At 42.3% G+C, this 15453-nt stretch overlaps 1 protein-coding gene across 2 annotated transcripts in view; it reads right to left on the reverse strand.

The window, feature by feature from the left end:
• The window catches only part of LOC148014168 (transmembrane and coiled-coil domain-containing protein STS1-like), a 190678-nt gene that overhangs the window by 21803 nt on the left and 153422 nt on the right, over positions 1-15453 (reverse strand). For both annotated transcript variants that reach the window (XM_087667413.1, XM_087667414.1), the window contains one exon: positions 12315-12391. In XM_087667413.1, coding sequence (XP_087523539.1) covers positions 12315-12391 — 77 coding nt within the window. The remainder of the gene's footprint in view (positions 1-12314; positions 12392-15453) is intronic.

The following is a 15453-nucleotide window of genomic DNA, read 5'->3' on the forward strand; positions in this document are numbered from 1 at the left end:
GGCTCGTCTCTCACTCGCCGCCCGAGCCCTGGTGGTTAACCAAGTCCTCCTAGCGACAGCCTGGAACATCGCCTCGTATTGGCACTTCTCCTCATCTTGCATAGTACAGCTTCGCCACCTTGTGCAGAACTTCCTTTGGTCCGCGTCTGACGGCTCTAGGGATTCCTCGGCCAAGGTGGCGTGGGCGACCATCATACGGCATCGATCCGAGGGAGGGCTCTGGATCATAGACCCAGACTTTCAAAGTATGGCCCTCTTGGGCAAGCTAGTTGTACGCAACCTCACACCAGGAGGGCAGACTTGGAAGGTCCTACTGCAAAAGAGTCTTCAGGATTGTAGACCAAGGCTGGGTGGTGAGTGGAGGCCGTCCTTGAGATGGATCTTCACGTCAGCCCAGATCACCCCCCCCCCCAAATCACCTTTTCTACGCAGCTTACTCCACGTGTGGCAGGGCCTCCGTAAGGCCCTAATCTAGAGCCCCTCGGGCTGCTAAGAGGAGATAGACCGTCAGCCGGTGATCGGGAACCCCAAGGTCAAAGATCAGAAAGGGGCACAGATTGGCGAGTGCCCGCACATCTAGTGGGTTGGTTGGGAGGCCGGCTCGGCTCGTACCATCAGGACATGGCTGGAGATGTACACGATGGCGGACGAGGAGATGCTGCAGTGAGTATCAGGCTGCAAGAGAGAAGTGGAGTTGAGGCGAAGGGAGATAGACGCAGCAATTCCTCTAGAGTGGCTTGCTCCCCCGATACGAGTGTCGAAAGAGCCCGGGGAGGTATGGGCCGCTAGGTTCTCACCAACAAGCATCCCCTATAGGTGGCAAGTAGAGTGGGCGGCGCCCCGCAAGGGACTTTCTTTACTGTTAAGGAGGGGGGGCGTCTAGCCCTTGACAGAGGGCAACAAGAGGAGGGGCTAGTTGCCCTTTCCTGGAGGAAGATTCAAGTGGTGGGCCTTCAGGGGAAGACATGGCGACTGGACCCCTATGTTTTCTGGAAGGATCTCAAGAAGTGGCGCCTTTGGATTTGGGAGTGCAGGGCACTTGAGCTGGAGTGGGATCCAGGAGAGTGGCTATGGCCGGCTACGGCAGTCACCAAAAAGCCACCAAGGTTCCTCGAATACATTGCCAGGATTGGGAGACATATAATGATACAAGAGGACATGATTGGGTGCCATCACGTGACAGGCACTGGGCAAAGCACAGCATCATTGAACCCTTCCAATGGACCTTCTAGCGCCGCCTATGGAATAGCTGGAGGCCGAGGAGGGTATCGTACTTCTTGTGGCTAGTGGCACATTGAAGCTTGGCGGTGGGAAGTTGGCTTGCCCAAATGCAGAAGGAGGAAGGTTGTAAGCGCTGCATACAACAGCCTCCGGAAACCCAAAGCACTGCCTTTGGTCATGTGAGGAGGCGCAACTTGTGTGGAGAGGAGCATGCCGCATCCTTCGCCGTATAGCACCCAGCCTTGGATATATCTCATGGAGAGCTTTCTATTGGCAGGCAGGCAGCCAAGGCCGTCACCTTTTGAATGAGGCCGGGATGCAGGACACGATATTCATCATCGAGGCACCATCATGTGTAGTGGTCGGCTTGGAGGCTCTGCCCATCCAATAGGTACTGGAGCCCACAACAGACCGCTTTGAGGTATGGGAAATCATAGGGAGTCTTACTGGATGGCATATCTGGAAGGCGCCGTGTCAAGAGACTTTCGACAGAGAGAGACTTTCAGCACAAGTGACCTTAGCAGAGCTCTGGACCTCCATCATCCACTCTCTCTGTGGCCATTGCGATCAGGTGTAACGGGAGTCCAGGGCTCGTCGAGAACTCCGTAGTCATTTCATGCATACCTGTTGGGTATTTCACTCACGTCTCACTTACGCCTACACTCACATCAGAGTGTCGGTGATCAATAGGACACTGGGGCACTTTTTACTCTCGGTAGGAGAGGTTTTTTCCCCCATACTTATGATATTATTTCGTATGTGCTTACGACACACACTTACGGGCACTTACCGTGTTCGGGTGTGAACACCCCCCTACAACCCTAAGATTTAAGGGTTGTACCTTGTACTTTCAATTTACACTCTTTCAGTCTATTGCATTGGGTGTCGTGCTTCACTCTCTATTGTCTACTGTTTTCTGTGCTGAGCTTTGATCTTGACCTCTACTCTCACATTTGGTATCAGAGCAGCATTGGCTCTATTCAGCTAAGATTTTGTTCAGCTTAGATGCGCTCAGCACGTGGGAGCTCCAACTCTGCCCGTCGGATTCGACACGACTGCAGCAGCTCGACCAGCGCCTTGTCTTGCAGCAGTTCGTCCTGCACTCGCCAGACAGCTCTCACCCCGCCAGTGCCTGCCTCGTCAGCTACTCATCCAGCTCCTGCCGCCTAGACGTCAAGCGCTTGCCTCTCCCTTCGCCGTTTTGAACATGCCTCCACAACTCGTCGGTTTGCCCATCGCGGCCCCCTGTGTCCATCACCAACGTCGCCTGCCAATTGTTGCACGCACCCAGGTCACCCGCTAGCTCAGCTCGAGCGCTGCCAGTTCCAACTTGTTGCCCAACGTCCAGCGCTACTCCTACCCTGCGACGTCAGTCGCCAAGCCTACCAGCTCGCCTGCGACGTCAGTCGCCACGTCCACCAGCTTGCCTGCGATGCCCGACGCTAGTCAACCCATACTCGTCGAAGGCGTGCCGGCGCTGCGTTTTTTTTTCTGGTATTCTTTTAAATTTTTAATCTCTTGCAATTTCTAGAAGCAGGGGTTCCTACACAATAGGCACAACATTCAGAAACGTGTCTAGGACACATTCGATGCAAATTTTTTGGGCACATTCTTAAAAAATTTTGGGGCTTTTATGTTTTCTAGGAACATTGGCATATGTACTACAATTACACTCATTGATAGATTGTTTTGAACAAATTTGGGGCAAGAAATTTTGGGGATTTTGCTAGTACAATGTTGCTGAACACTGATTGCACGTTGGACTGTGTGCATAACAGACAGTTTTGACAGAGTGCACCTCTGTACACTAATTGCAGAAAGTTATTTCCTACAATTTCTGAAAATTTTCAGATTTCCAGTGAAGTTATCATGGCAAATCAGGAAGAAGATGTTTTCACCTATGTATCCAAGGAGGACAGATTGGATGGAAATAACTATTCACTTTGATCCTTCATGATGAAGAATGTACTTGTGGCAAAAAATCTTTGAGATTATGTCAGTGGAGAAGAAGCTCGACCTGGAGTTGTGGCTCCAGCTACTCCTCCTCCTGGAGGATGTGCACCACGGGCACCTCAGCAAATCATGGCAATCAGGAAGGAGATGTTTTCACCTATGTATCCAAGGAGGGCAGAGTTGATGAAAATAACTATTCACTTTGGTCTTTCATGATAAAGAATGTACTTGTGGCAAAAGATCTTTGAGATTATGTCAGTGGAGAAGAAGCTCGACCTGGAGTTGTGGCTCCAACTACTCCTCAGGGAGGATGTGCACCACGGGCACCTCAGCCTGCTCCACTTCAGCCCCTTCACCAAAGAACAGCAGCTCAAAAAGCATGGGATACACGGGATGCACAGGCTTTGTCGCTGATTGCATTAGCAATTCAGCGGTCAATCATCCCCCACATTCGTTCAGCAGCTTCTTCATGAGAAGCTTGGCTAACTTTGGAGCAAATGTTTGCAGGCAAGAATCTCGCATCCCTTTCCTAAAGAAAGAGCTAGAGACATTGAAAATGGATGAATGTGATTCTATTCAGGATCACTTGAACAAAATTCAAGACCTGGGGAGCAACTCATGAATGTTGATGAGTACTATTTGGATGCACAAATGATATCCACCACTTTGAACTCATTACCTCCTTCGTACTTGGCTTTTCATACGGCCTTAAACCTCACAATGAGGATTGCCGCGCAGCCAATCACTTTTCTTCAGTTAGTCAGCTTGCTTCTAGAGGAGGAGCAAACACGGAGGAATAGTGGTGTGGATGCTATAGCCTCTGAGCAGACTTTTATGGCTAGACAGAAGGGCAAAGGCAGTCAAGTGAAGAATGCTCCGCAGAGTTCTGGGACTTCTAGTACATCCCAGGCAAACAAAAAACAAGAGGGCACGCAAGTCAAAAAGGGAAAATGCCATTATTGCAAGAAACTAGGACACTACGTCACTGAGTGTAGAAAGCCCATTGCCAAAGAGAAGAAAAAGAAGTCAAGAATGTTTGTTTCTGATGCTCCTTCCACTGCTACGAAGTCCGTGTCCTTTGTTGCAGACAGGGACTATTGTTTTTACACATGCAATTATGACACCGCTTGGGCAGATCGAGCATTTAGCTCTACTGAGGATACAGGCACTTGGTTTTTTGACAGTGGTACTTCTAGGCATATTACATCTCGCAGAGATTTATTTGCATCTATTCATGCAGCTCCAGTTGGCAAGTCTGTACAGTGTGCCAACAATGCATCATACCCTGTTACAAGTATTGGGGAGATTGTGCTCACAGCCATTGATAGCTCTATTCTCCGCCTACAGGATGCTTTATTTGTGCCAATCATAAAGAAGAACTTGCTCTCTATCTCTTCTTTGGCACATTGTGGATTGCAGGTCACATTTGATGATGACCGATGTATGGTGAGAGACAAAGAACACATGACTTTGGTGTTGACGGGCACTTTATGTCATGGGTTATACGAGTCGGATGCTCTTTCAGTTGATCAGTCAGCATATTTGACATCCACTCTTACTCCTGCTATGATATAGGCAGAGTTATGGCATGATAGAATGGGGCATATGAACTTTCGCAGCTTGATGCTCTTACAGCATACGCAGATGCTAGATGGATTACCTCTACTAGAGAGACCTCCTGAGCACTTGTACGAAGGATGTATTTTGCGGAAAATGCATTGTTTTTAGTTTCCCTGTGATGTTGCTTTTCAAGCAACAGCCAGGTTGCAATTAGTGCATTCAGATGTATATGGACCTATGCAGACAAAGTCATTGGGAGGATGTTACTATTTTGTGACTTTTATTGATGACTTTACTCGATTTTGTTGGGTCTACTCTTTGGTCAAAAAGTCAGAAGTGTATGATCCATTCTTGGCTTTTCTTGCGCTTGTTGAAAACCAGTCTGGTTGTAAAATTAAGACTCTCCATTCGGACCGAGGGAGGGAATACATGTCCTCTATCCTGAATTCTTTTTTGAAGCAGAAGGGCATTGTCCATCAGTACACTACTGCTTATACTCCAAAGCAAAATGGGGTTGCAGAAAGAAAGAATTGGTTACTCATGGAGATGGCCAGATGTATGTTGAAGGCAAAGAGCTTGCCTCATAGTTTCTAGATGGAAGCCATCATGTATGCTTGCCATGTTTTGAACAAATGCCCCACCAAAGCATTGAAGAAAATTACACCTTTTGAGGCTTGGAACTGCCAGAAACCTTCTGTTGGACACTTTCGTACCTTTGGGTGCCTTGCATATGCATATATTCCAAAGGTACTCAGGAAAAAGTTGGATAACAAGGCTGTTAAATGCTTTTTTATGGGATATAGCAATGAGAGCAAAGGCTACAGACTCTATGATCTTGTTTCTAAAAAGGTGTTTGTCAGTAGGGATGTACTATTTGATGAAAAATCAGAATTGTCCCTGGCTAGTTTAGATACATATCAGGTTGCCCATGATGTATTTGAAGGGCTACTACCCATTACATTTGATGATTCAGCTGGAGTTTCAGCAAGGGAACTCAATGTTCAGCCAGCTACTCCTTTGGAAAATGCAGAAAATCAGCCATTGGCTGACCTGCATACTCAGCAAAGTGCTGAAACTGAAATTCAGCAAGAGCTTATGCACAGTCAGGAGGCAAGACAAATGCCTAGATGGTATTTACAGACTATGAAAGGTAGTCATTTTGCTGCACCCATGGCTGGTCGTACTAGAAGGCAAGCTCGTATGCATGATACTGCACATACCATAGAGTTCGTTATGGCAGCAAGTACCTTCGATGATGAGGAGCCTGAATGTTTTGAAGATGCACAACAGAGTGTGCATTGGATGGCAACAATGAAAGCTGAATTGGATTCTATCACTAAGAATCAAACATGGGATTTGGTGTCTTTGCCATTTGGGAAGAAAGCCATTGGAACAAAATGGGTCTACAAGCTGAAACAGAATGCAGATGGATCCATTGACAAATACAAGGCAAGGCTTGTAGCTAAAGGTTATGCACAGAAAAAAGGCATTGACTATGAGGAGACATTTGCTCCTACCTCCCATATGATGACCATCAGGTCTATGGTTGCTTTGGCTGCTCATTATGGATGGACTGTGCATCAGTTGGATATTAAAACTGCATTTTTACATGGGGAACTTCATGAGGAAGTATATGTACAACAGCCCAGTGGTTTTGCAATTAAGGGCTTGGAACACTTGGTATGCAAGCTGAAAAAAGCTTTGTATGGTTCGAAACAAGCTCCTAGAGCTTGGTATGCAAAGATAGATGCTTTCTTGCTTAGCCAAGGGTTCATAAACAGCTCATCTGAGTCTACCCTTTGCATATGTAAAGAGGGGGGGGTCCATACTGATCATTTGTCTTTATGTTGATGACCTTTTGCTTACAGGGACACATGCTGATCAGATTTTAGCATTTAAACAAAATTTGCAGCAAACTTTTGACATGTCAAACTTGGGATCTTTGCATTATTACTTGGGCATTCAGTTCATACATGATACTAGAGGTATTGGGTTATCACAGTCAAGATACATTGGTAAACTTCTTGAAAAGTTTGGCTTACAGGATTGCAAGCCAGTTTGTACATCAATGGAACCTGGACTTAAACTGTCATTACATGATGATAGTGATTTGTTTGATATACACACATATGCTCTAGCAGTTGGATGTCTTATTTACTTATGCAACACTAGGCCAGACATACAGTTTACAGTTTCAACCCTAAGCAGATATATGCATCAGCCACACATGTCACATTGGCAAGTTGTTAAGCGTGTCTTCCATTACTTGCAAGGTACTAGATCTCTTGGATTGCTTTATGCCAAGGGGGGACCACTGCAGTTATATGCTTACAGTGATTCTGGTTGGTGATTATGATTCACGTCACTCCACTAGTGGCAATTGTTTCTTTCTTGGCTCGTCTTGCATATCTTGGCTTAGCAAGAAACAGTCCACTATTGCCACATCGTCATGTGAAGCTGAATACAAGGCAGCTTTCACTACCACACTTGAATGCGTATGGATTAGACGTTTGCTAGCTGATCTGGATGTATTTGTTACAAAGCCTACTCCTTTGTTCACTGACAGTCAGAGTTCCATTGCAATGGCACGGAACCCAGTGTTTCATGCACACACGAAACACATTGAGATACATTATCACTTTGTCAGAGAGAGGCTACATGCAAGTGATATCAGCCTTGTCTATTGTCCTACCACCAGTAATGCGGCAGACATCTTCACCAAAGCTCTTTCTCGTGAGAAATTTGAAGCATTTCGCCATGCTTTAAATTTGATCTCCTTTGGTGGCGGATGATCCTTGTACACTTGATCACTCTTCACTCCAGGGGGGTTTGTTGGGTATTTCACTCAAGCCTCACTTACGCCTACGCTCACATCAGAGTGTCAATGATCAATAGGACACTGGGGCACTTTTTACTCTCGATAGGAGAAATTTTTCCCTCGGACTTATGGTATTATTTCATATGTGCTTATGACACACACTTATGGGCACTTACCGTGTTCGGGTGTGAACACCCCCCTATAACCCTAAGGTTTAAGGGTTGTACCTTGTGCTTTCAATTTACACTCTTTAAGTCTATTGCATTGGGTGTCGTGCTTCACTCTACTATCTACTGTTTTTTATACTAAGCTTCGATCCTGACCTCCACTCTCACAATACCTAGGGTGGCCAAGACCTATTTTTTGTGATACAGGCAGGCAACCCCAGATGGCGATACACCCCCCCTCAATGGCTTCTTGCCCCCATCCCTCCCAGACCATTGAGAGGCTTGTATTCATGATGTATTTGTGACTTTGCATCAGCTCCAGCTAGTTTGTTGAGCATGAGCACTCCGTTGTAATTAATTTTTTTTAGTAATATAATCAGCCACATTTTATCAAGGAAAAAAAAAAGGGTGGATCACTGAGGAGCAAGTAGACAATCATAATGAGACATAAGTAATGACAAAGAAGAATAACTGATATTATCCAAGCATAATGCAAATACAATTGAATGAGAATGATGGATCAAATGAGTGTGGGGATGAGTGCCTTTGATAGACCTACAATAGGTGGTATTGGTAGGTGGAAAAAGGTGAAAAGGGACCATGGTATTCACCAACTCTGGTTTTAATAAACCATGCATACAAATACCATGTATTGCTATTTTCAGCCACAACTGACAAGCCATGTGTATATGAAGAAGGATCATTTAAACAACGCACAACAAAAGCATAAGATTGACTTATGTCCAAACTTGCTAAATGTGCTATTGCATCCTTCGCACTTGCTGAACTTTCAGCAACAGTCATACCCAATTGTTTCTTTTTTTCACTTGCAATCCTCTTTCGGTATTTTTTAATAACATGCCCCTTTTTCCAACAATAATTGCTTCTTTTTTGCTCAGCACGCTCATCCTTGGTGCTTGAAGAGTCCGTGGAAGAAGTTGATTTGCCTTTGCCCTTTCAATTTGATGGCTACCATGACTTTCCTTTATTCCTATGGCTAGCTACAAATACTTGATTTTCTATACTTATGTTAGAGGTATTCAACCATGATTGCTCTCATTGCAATCACAATGACACCAATGGATGCATTAGCATCTCCTTTTGCAAGTAAACGAACCATTAGTACCAAAACTATGGTAACTATCAAGTAGGCCAACCAATACCATAGAAACAAGAGAAACATTAAGAATTATCTCATCAACATTCGCAAGCTACTTCATTATATATGTCCTTGACACATGTAATGTAGGCTCCATTGAATCACCCTCTGTCATGTGCTCCATCTCAAGCTATTTGTGCAAATAGGCTACACGAGCATCATTACACACTTGATACAACGAAGAAAGTTCATTCCAAGCATCCTTGGCCATTGTGCACAACCCAATATGCAAGGTAACCTGTCACTTGCACGAGAGTGTAATCAAAGCATGTGCATGGGCATCTCACCCATCCAATTTCAATTAATCACCGGTGGGAGGTGCAGCAAGGGCTTGAGCAGAAGATCCACTAGTAACAGTGGATGAACTAGATAAACCTATAGCATTTTGTGTAGCATGGCTTGCAAGCCTAACATTGGAACCAAATAGATATCGCCAAAGTTGTTTGGCAACCACAACATGTTTCATCATGTATGCTCACATAGGATAATTTCTGCCATTAAATTTATCAGAATAGCCAAACATGTTTGGCAAATCTGCCATTGCTTGCTACATACAACTAATTTCTCACAAAAGTTGATACCAAATGCGTACTTGTAGATGCAACAATATGAAAAAGCAAAGAGAAAGGCCAAAAAACTTACAATTTTGCACACAATTGATGATGTCAGTGTAGAAGGTGTAATTTGCCTCAATGTCGATGGATTTGAACAAATTTCACATTAGCCCAAAATTTATTTGTTGAAATTCGGTGAAATTTGGGCTCAAAGGTAAAAAGCCCCTAACATTTAGTAAGAAATTAGGCAATTTTTGTGCACGGAACACAAAAACCCCAAAATTTTGGTGAAATGTGGGGTTTTTGGAAAAAAGCCTCAATGTTTTTAAGAAATTGGGCAGAAATTGATGTCTGCTGTAAAAATCCCCAAAATTTGTTCTTGTGGAGAGGGTGCATGCAAACAGGGGCTTGTGTAACTGAAAGGATGATTAAAGATTAATAATTAACATTAATTTTTAGCTTTTGGAAAGTGTCAGGCTCTAAAAAAACATGGCACAGGCTGTCAGCTGATGAGATGCGGGCTGAATTGATGTGGTAGGAAACATGACTGACCCAAGTGGCATCAAACAGGCCATCAGCGCCAAACACGCAGGCAAGGCTATCATGATGCAAGCAACGACACCCAATAGGGGCTGCAATGATATAGGCTGCAATACGATGTGACAGGTCAGACCACATGGCAAGCAAATTGTGTGAACAGGGCAGATCAAGCCGCGAGGATAGGACAGGAAATCTTGAGCAGGATGAAGTGATCTTTTTTCACAAAAGACAGCAGGTGCATAAGGAGTAGCAAACGCCAAGTTCAAGACTCAATGGCGACTGAGGCAGCAGCTAATAAGAGGTATGGCTCTAATACCACTGTTAGGTTAGGATTCAGTAACATGCAAACACACACAGTGAACAAGTGAAAAGCAAGAGAGAACAAAGTGTTGGAAGGTCACATCCACTATGTGAGAATGAATCATGAAAGTACAATTCCTAAGATTGAAGTACCACACCCATTGACCCTAAGAGGCATCATCTATATAACTTGATTTGATTTGTAGACAACTCTGGCTAGATTATCAAGCAATTTTTATCTCTTGTATTTTCTTTAGAGTAAGCATTATTACCCACATCTTTTGCCAAAAAACAAAAAAGTATGCACAAGTGTAGTCACCAATAAATACGCAATGAATTGTTTCGTCCTTCTTTTTTCCATAGTAAGGCATCCCTATATTAACGTTGCTATATAGCAATACTATAAGAGACGCTAATAGCCATGCCAAAAATACCTCATAGTTTGTGTCATATTATGCCAATTCCTTTTTAGTGTCATATGGATATCTCTTGGAATAAAATATTGCCTCAACTACCATGGTTGTATCATGTATGCAAGAGATAAACAAATGCTTTGACTAGCCCCATACATATGATGTGTTATGTGTCCATGTGTTTGATCCAATATGTGGGTGACTTTCTTTTGTATAAGAAAGAGAGAGAAGGTGTACATTTTCTTCTGTGTGAATATCACTTACTATGAGGAACTAGTCTCTCTACATCTAAAAGAAAAGATGTCAGACCTCTTAGGGGACTAGATACAAGTCCAACCAAAATGATAGCACATATAAAACTTGGTCACCCAACTCTTGCACATGCATAGAAAGATGCCCATGATTTGGAGCTAGACACTAACTCTTGACATTCTCCTAATTGCTCATTCTACTTCTATCTTTTCACCTCTTGTGCAATGTGGTTCTCACCACAATCATTATTGTTAACTATACATATAAAGCAAAGTTTAACAAAGTTGAGCTCCCTCCACATGTGCTAGTTTCTCAAGAAATAGATGTCCTAAGGAAAACTTGTTTGCCTCACTAGCATTAGATAGTTGTGACTTGACATGCCTGCATGAAACACATCAAAGCCTCAAATTGCTCTTCTAGGACATAATGATGAGATGTTAATAATGACCTAGGAAGTCTTAGTGTGGGTTACAAATAGAGTACTCGCATGTGATATGGACACTTCCACACAGCACAACCTATGACACACCAAATCAATATTGGGAGTCATCCCATTCTCGACTTTTCTCAAAAAGAGTGGAACACTACATTGTCACACATGAGAGCTCCTTGGCAGCATCATTGATTGGTGGATGTGAATAGCAATAAGGCTATAGGTCAGCAGCACTTCAAATCCCTCAAGCTGATATTAACGAAGCTCATTCACAATCTAAGAGATAGGTGCAAGAGACTGCAAGGTGATGGACCACATGAGCAAGGTGTGAAGCCTTCTTCCACACAAGTGAATTTGGCACCTTCTTTCGCTGAGGGGATCTCCCATAAGGTTTGGGATTATAGACTTCTAAATTGCTTATTCTATTGGTTTATACTACACATCATCCTCGAGCACATAACAAGGGACTTCTTGACTCTTTCCTTGGGACAAAAACCCCCAAAAAACTATGTCACTAGTTTGGAAACCAAGCTCAATTGTCCACATGGAACCGCACATGACAAGCCTAAAAAAGAATTCACTATCCTAAACGCAACACTCCAACTCACACAAACATTACATACTAGTAGATCCATTGGACAATTTGAACAACCCTTCTTGTTTTGGCCCAAACAAATACCTCATGTAGGAGTATTCTCTGCCATTGGGCATACATCTAGCCTTTTCTACAATGGTTTTTATCTTTTTGTCATTCCCTAAGGTTATCATTCCTATCACCATGTTACCTTTTCATAAATTTCTTTTTGCAAATAAGGTTTTTTTCAATCCAATTCTCCTTCAATTACTGCTCAAGCTAAACATTCATGCCTTTAAACCTAGATAAGTTGAACTTTCAACACTATTTACACTGAAAAATGGGTCATGTTTCAGTTAAAAAGTCTTACCTTGCGAACTTTCTCCCACCTTTGAGACTCTATAGACAATGGGGCACCAAGAAGCACAACACGTTCTACTATTCTACCTGCCCAAGTGAGTAAAACAGCATTATATTTCCTTTTCTCTTAGTAGCCAATAGATATCCATATGACAAGATCAAAACAAAATTGAACAAACTCAAAACAATAAGTTCAAAGAAAATTGCACTGATTCCGAAAATTGTGTGTGCATAGCTTTTTGTATGGATTGACAATATATCTGAGGGCTCGATTCTATTCCCATAGTTTTAGCCAAAAAATTTGGATGCTTGGAATCCTGCATCCTATTTTGTGAATCTCTTCTCACTTTTTCACATCACTCAAGTTGTAAGACTCTTTAAACCAATTGGAAATGTTAAAACCATATGGTCTTTGGTGACTCTTCTATTTATACCTGTACCTTTTTTCGAAAATCTCTTCAACAATTGTTGTATGACTGCCTTAGACACCATGATAGTGATCATGATCGTTTTTTTTAAAACAATTTTAATATAGGCAAAGCATAGTTGCCTGGAATTTTGGAAACGGTGAAACAGAAACACGTTTCAAAGTTGTGAAATGAAGTTTCAGCCCAAGTCCAAAACAGCAAAACAGGGAAACAAACTCTACGTCTATTTTTAGGAATATTTTAATATTAGACATATATAAACAAGTAATACCATTTATATGTTGAACCTCTATACCAAAACACTTAAATTCCTTAACAATATAGAGTAAGACTAAAAAATCATAATCCATCAGTTTCAAAAACTTTCAAGATCAAAATTTAGAACTCCATATAAAAGACTATAGCATCCCATGGCCCATGAATGTGATGACAAATTTCAAAATTGAAGACTCAATAGCGAATAGCCAAAGACTCATATTATGTCATATAGACTCCGAAAAGAGAGTACTTAGTAAACAATGAGTGAAAAATAAAAACAATTGTGATGTATCATGTATTAGTGTCAAGATTCAAGTGATCACAGTATCTCATCCAAATGGCAATGAACCATGAACATGATCAACTAACAACAAGTCTACAAAGTACAAGTCTATAAATCATGATCTATCATCTAATGAGAGTCACTCAACATCATCCAAAGGCACATCCTCTATCTCATCCTCCTCAAGGCTACTAGCAAGAGCACTAGAACTACTGCTAATTGAAAAGGAGGTATGATCATCTGCTAGTGGAGCTATAGAGGTAGAAGCAGTTGCAAATTGAAGTCGAGCTCCTCTCACTCTAGATAACGCACCGCTAGACCATGTCCAATGCGCAAGTGCAAACATCTCCTTAAAAAGCATGTTGTAGATGTCTATCTCCTCTTTTGGAATGGTGTGAATGTCCTTCATCTTCTCTATATCAATGTTATTTACATTTACCTACTTTGGCTCAAGTGTGTAACTCAAATTCTCAATCAAGCGCACGTTACAATGGTAAGAAACCAATCTCTCATGCTAGGTAGTCTTTAACCTATTTTTCTTTTGGTGTGAAACAAGGCCCATGTTCTCTAGTTTCTCTTAGCAAGACCGCTACCACAATCCTATGAGAGAATATAGATAGCCATCCTTTTTTGCCAAATTCCAATAAGATTAGAAATTGAAACTAGAATTCACGATTCAAAAATTATTAGCAAAATTCAAGCCCTAAAACAAAGAAAAAGAAGAAATTTAACATACTTATTTATCTTCATTGTTTGCTTGCCAAAGTCCAAGCACAATTTCTTTACTTCTCCCACCAAGATATAGACTGGAGCTATGTCTCATGTCACTCTACAGTGGAGCATGCAAATGAAAGAGAATGATTAGGATGCTTAAGGAGATCATCCTCAAGTCACGTAATGATGGAAACATCTCCATCAGCCCACTTATTAAAGTAGTCTTGCAGCCCCTCACCAAGCTCCTCACTTATATACTGATCCTCGCTATGCCAAAGGGGATGCAAGCAATGTGCAACAATATAGATTAGTTTGTGAAACCAATTCTATCTCTTGTTCCACACTGCAAGAATTACTTGCACCCTATGGCATCTAAGAAAGTTAACCCACATATTAATTTAAGTTATAAATCATGATAGATCATGAATATGATTAAAAAAGAGATATTAGAATGAATGGTCATTGATACACTTACTTATCTTGAGAGAAGAAAATATTTATGTTCAATGCCTCACCAATCTTATTCATATACTCATACAAGAGGCCTAGAGTGCTGCCCTCCATGTCAGTGATCCTCAACATTGTATAAATGGAAGTCAAAGATTTCACCAATGCAATTGCATCCTCCCAATAAGCCTCATCCATGATACTTTCAATAAATGTCAAAGCCTTTGGTTGATGCATGTCAGCCCATGCAGCCCACTCCCTAGAGACAACCGTCCTCATGAGGCCTTGACAAACTCAATCAAGCCTCTCCACAATAACAAACATATAAGAAAAATGAGTGGCTAATGGCTTCAAAAGATCCAAATCACTATTTTCTCTAAATATAGTGTACACTCTAGGCCTCTTTGTGACAAATTTTATCATGCTTCTAACTCTCTTGAAGAGGTCATTTATCCATCCAATCTTTTTCTAATCCTCCATATGTAGATCCAAACAATGTGATTCACATGCACTCCACAAGATCTTACAAAACTCTCTCTCTAACAAAGCACGCACATAGCCACATAGTTAATGGCACATTGTCAATGATAACCTACACTACATTTTCTACATCAATCTCCAAAATGGCAACCGTGATGTGCCTATAGACGTAATCACCTGTAAGCATTGTCCTTGCTACCGATGCATCTACGGCATGCAAGAACATGGTCCCTTTGTAGGAGGACACCAAGTTATTATGAACATTTCCCGTTACATCTATCCATCCATCATATAAGATAGTGCAACCATGTTTTTGCAAGATAGTTCAAAGGTTACATCTTTGGCTCTACAGCTTGTTCCTTTCTAGCAAGCTCATGTGTGCGCAAAGCCTCCTAGGTGGGACCCTCCCACTCACATCCAATCCAATTGATGGCAATGGTCCTTTTCCACCTCATTGCGCGTGCAACTTGAAAAGGAATGGCGCGCTATATAAACAATCTCGTGATCTCATAAGTAGCCTCTACCTCTACTTGCTTTTG

The sequence above is a fragment of the Lygodium microphyllum genome, chromosome 25 (assembly GCF_053477565.2).
Source record: "Lygodium microphyllum isolate KBCC chromosome 25, Lygodium_microphyllum_v1.1.10, whole genome shotgun sequence".
Taxonomy (NCBI): Eukaryota; Viridiplantae; Streptophyta; class Polypodiopsida; order Schizaeales; family Lygodiaceae; genus Lygodium; species Lygodium microphyllum.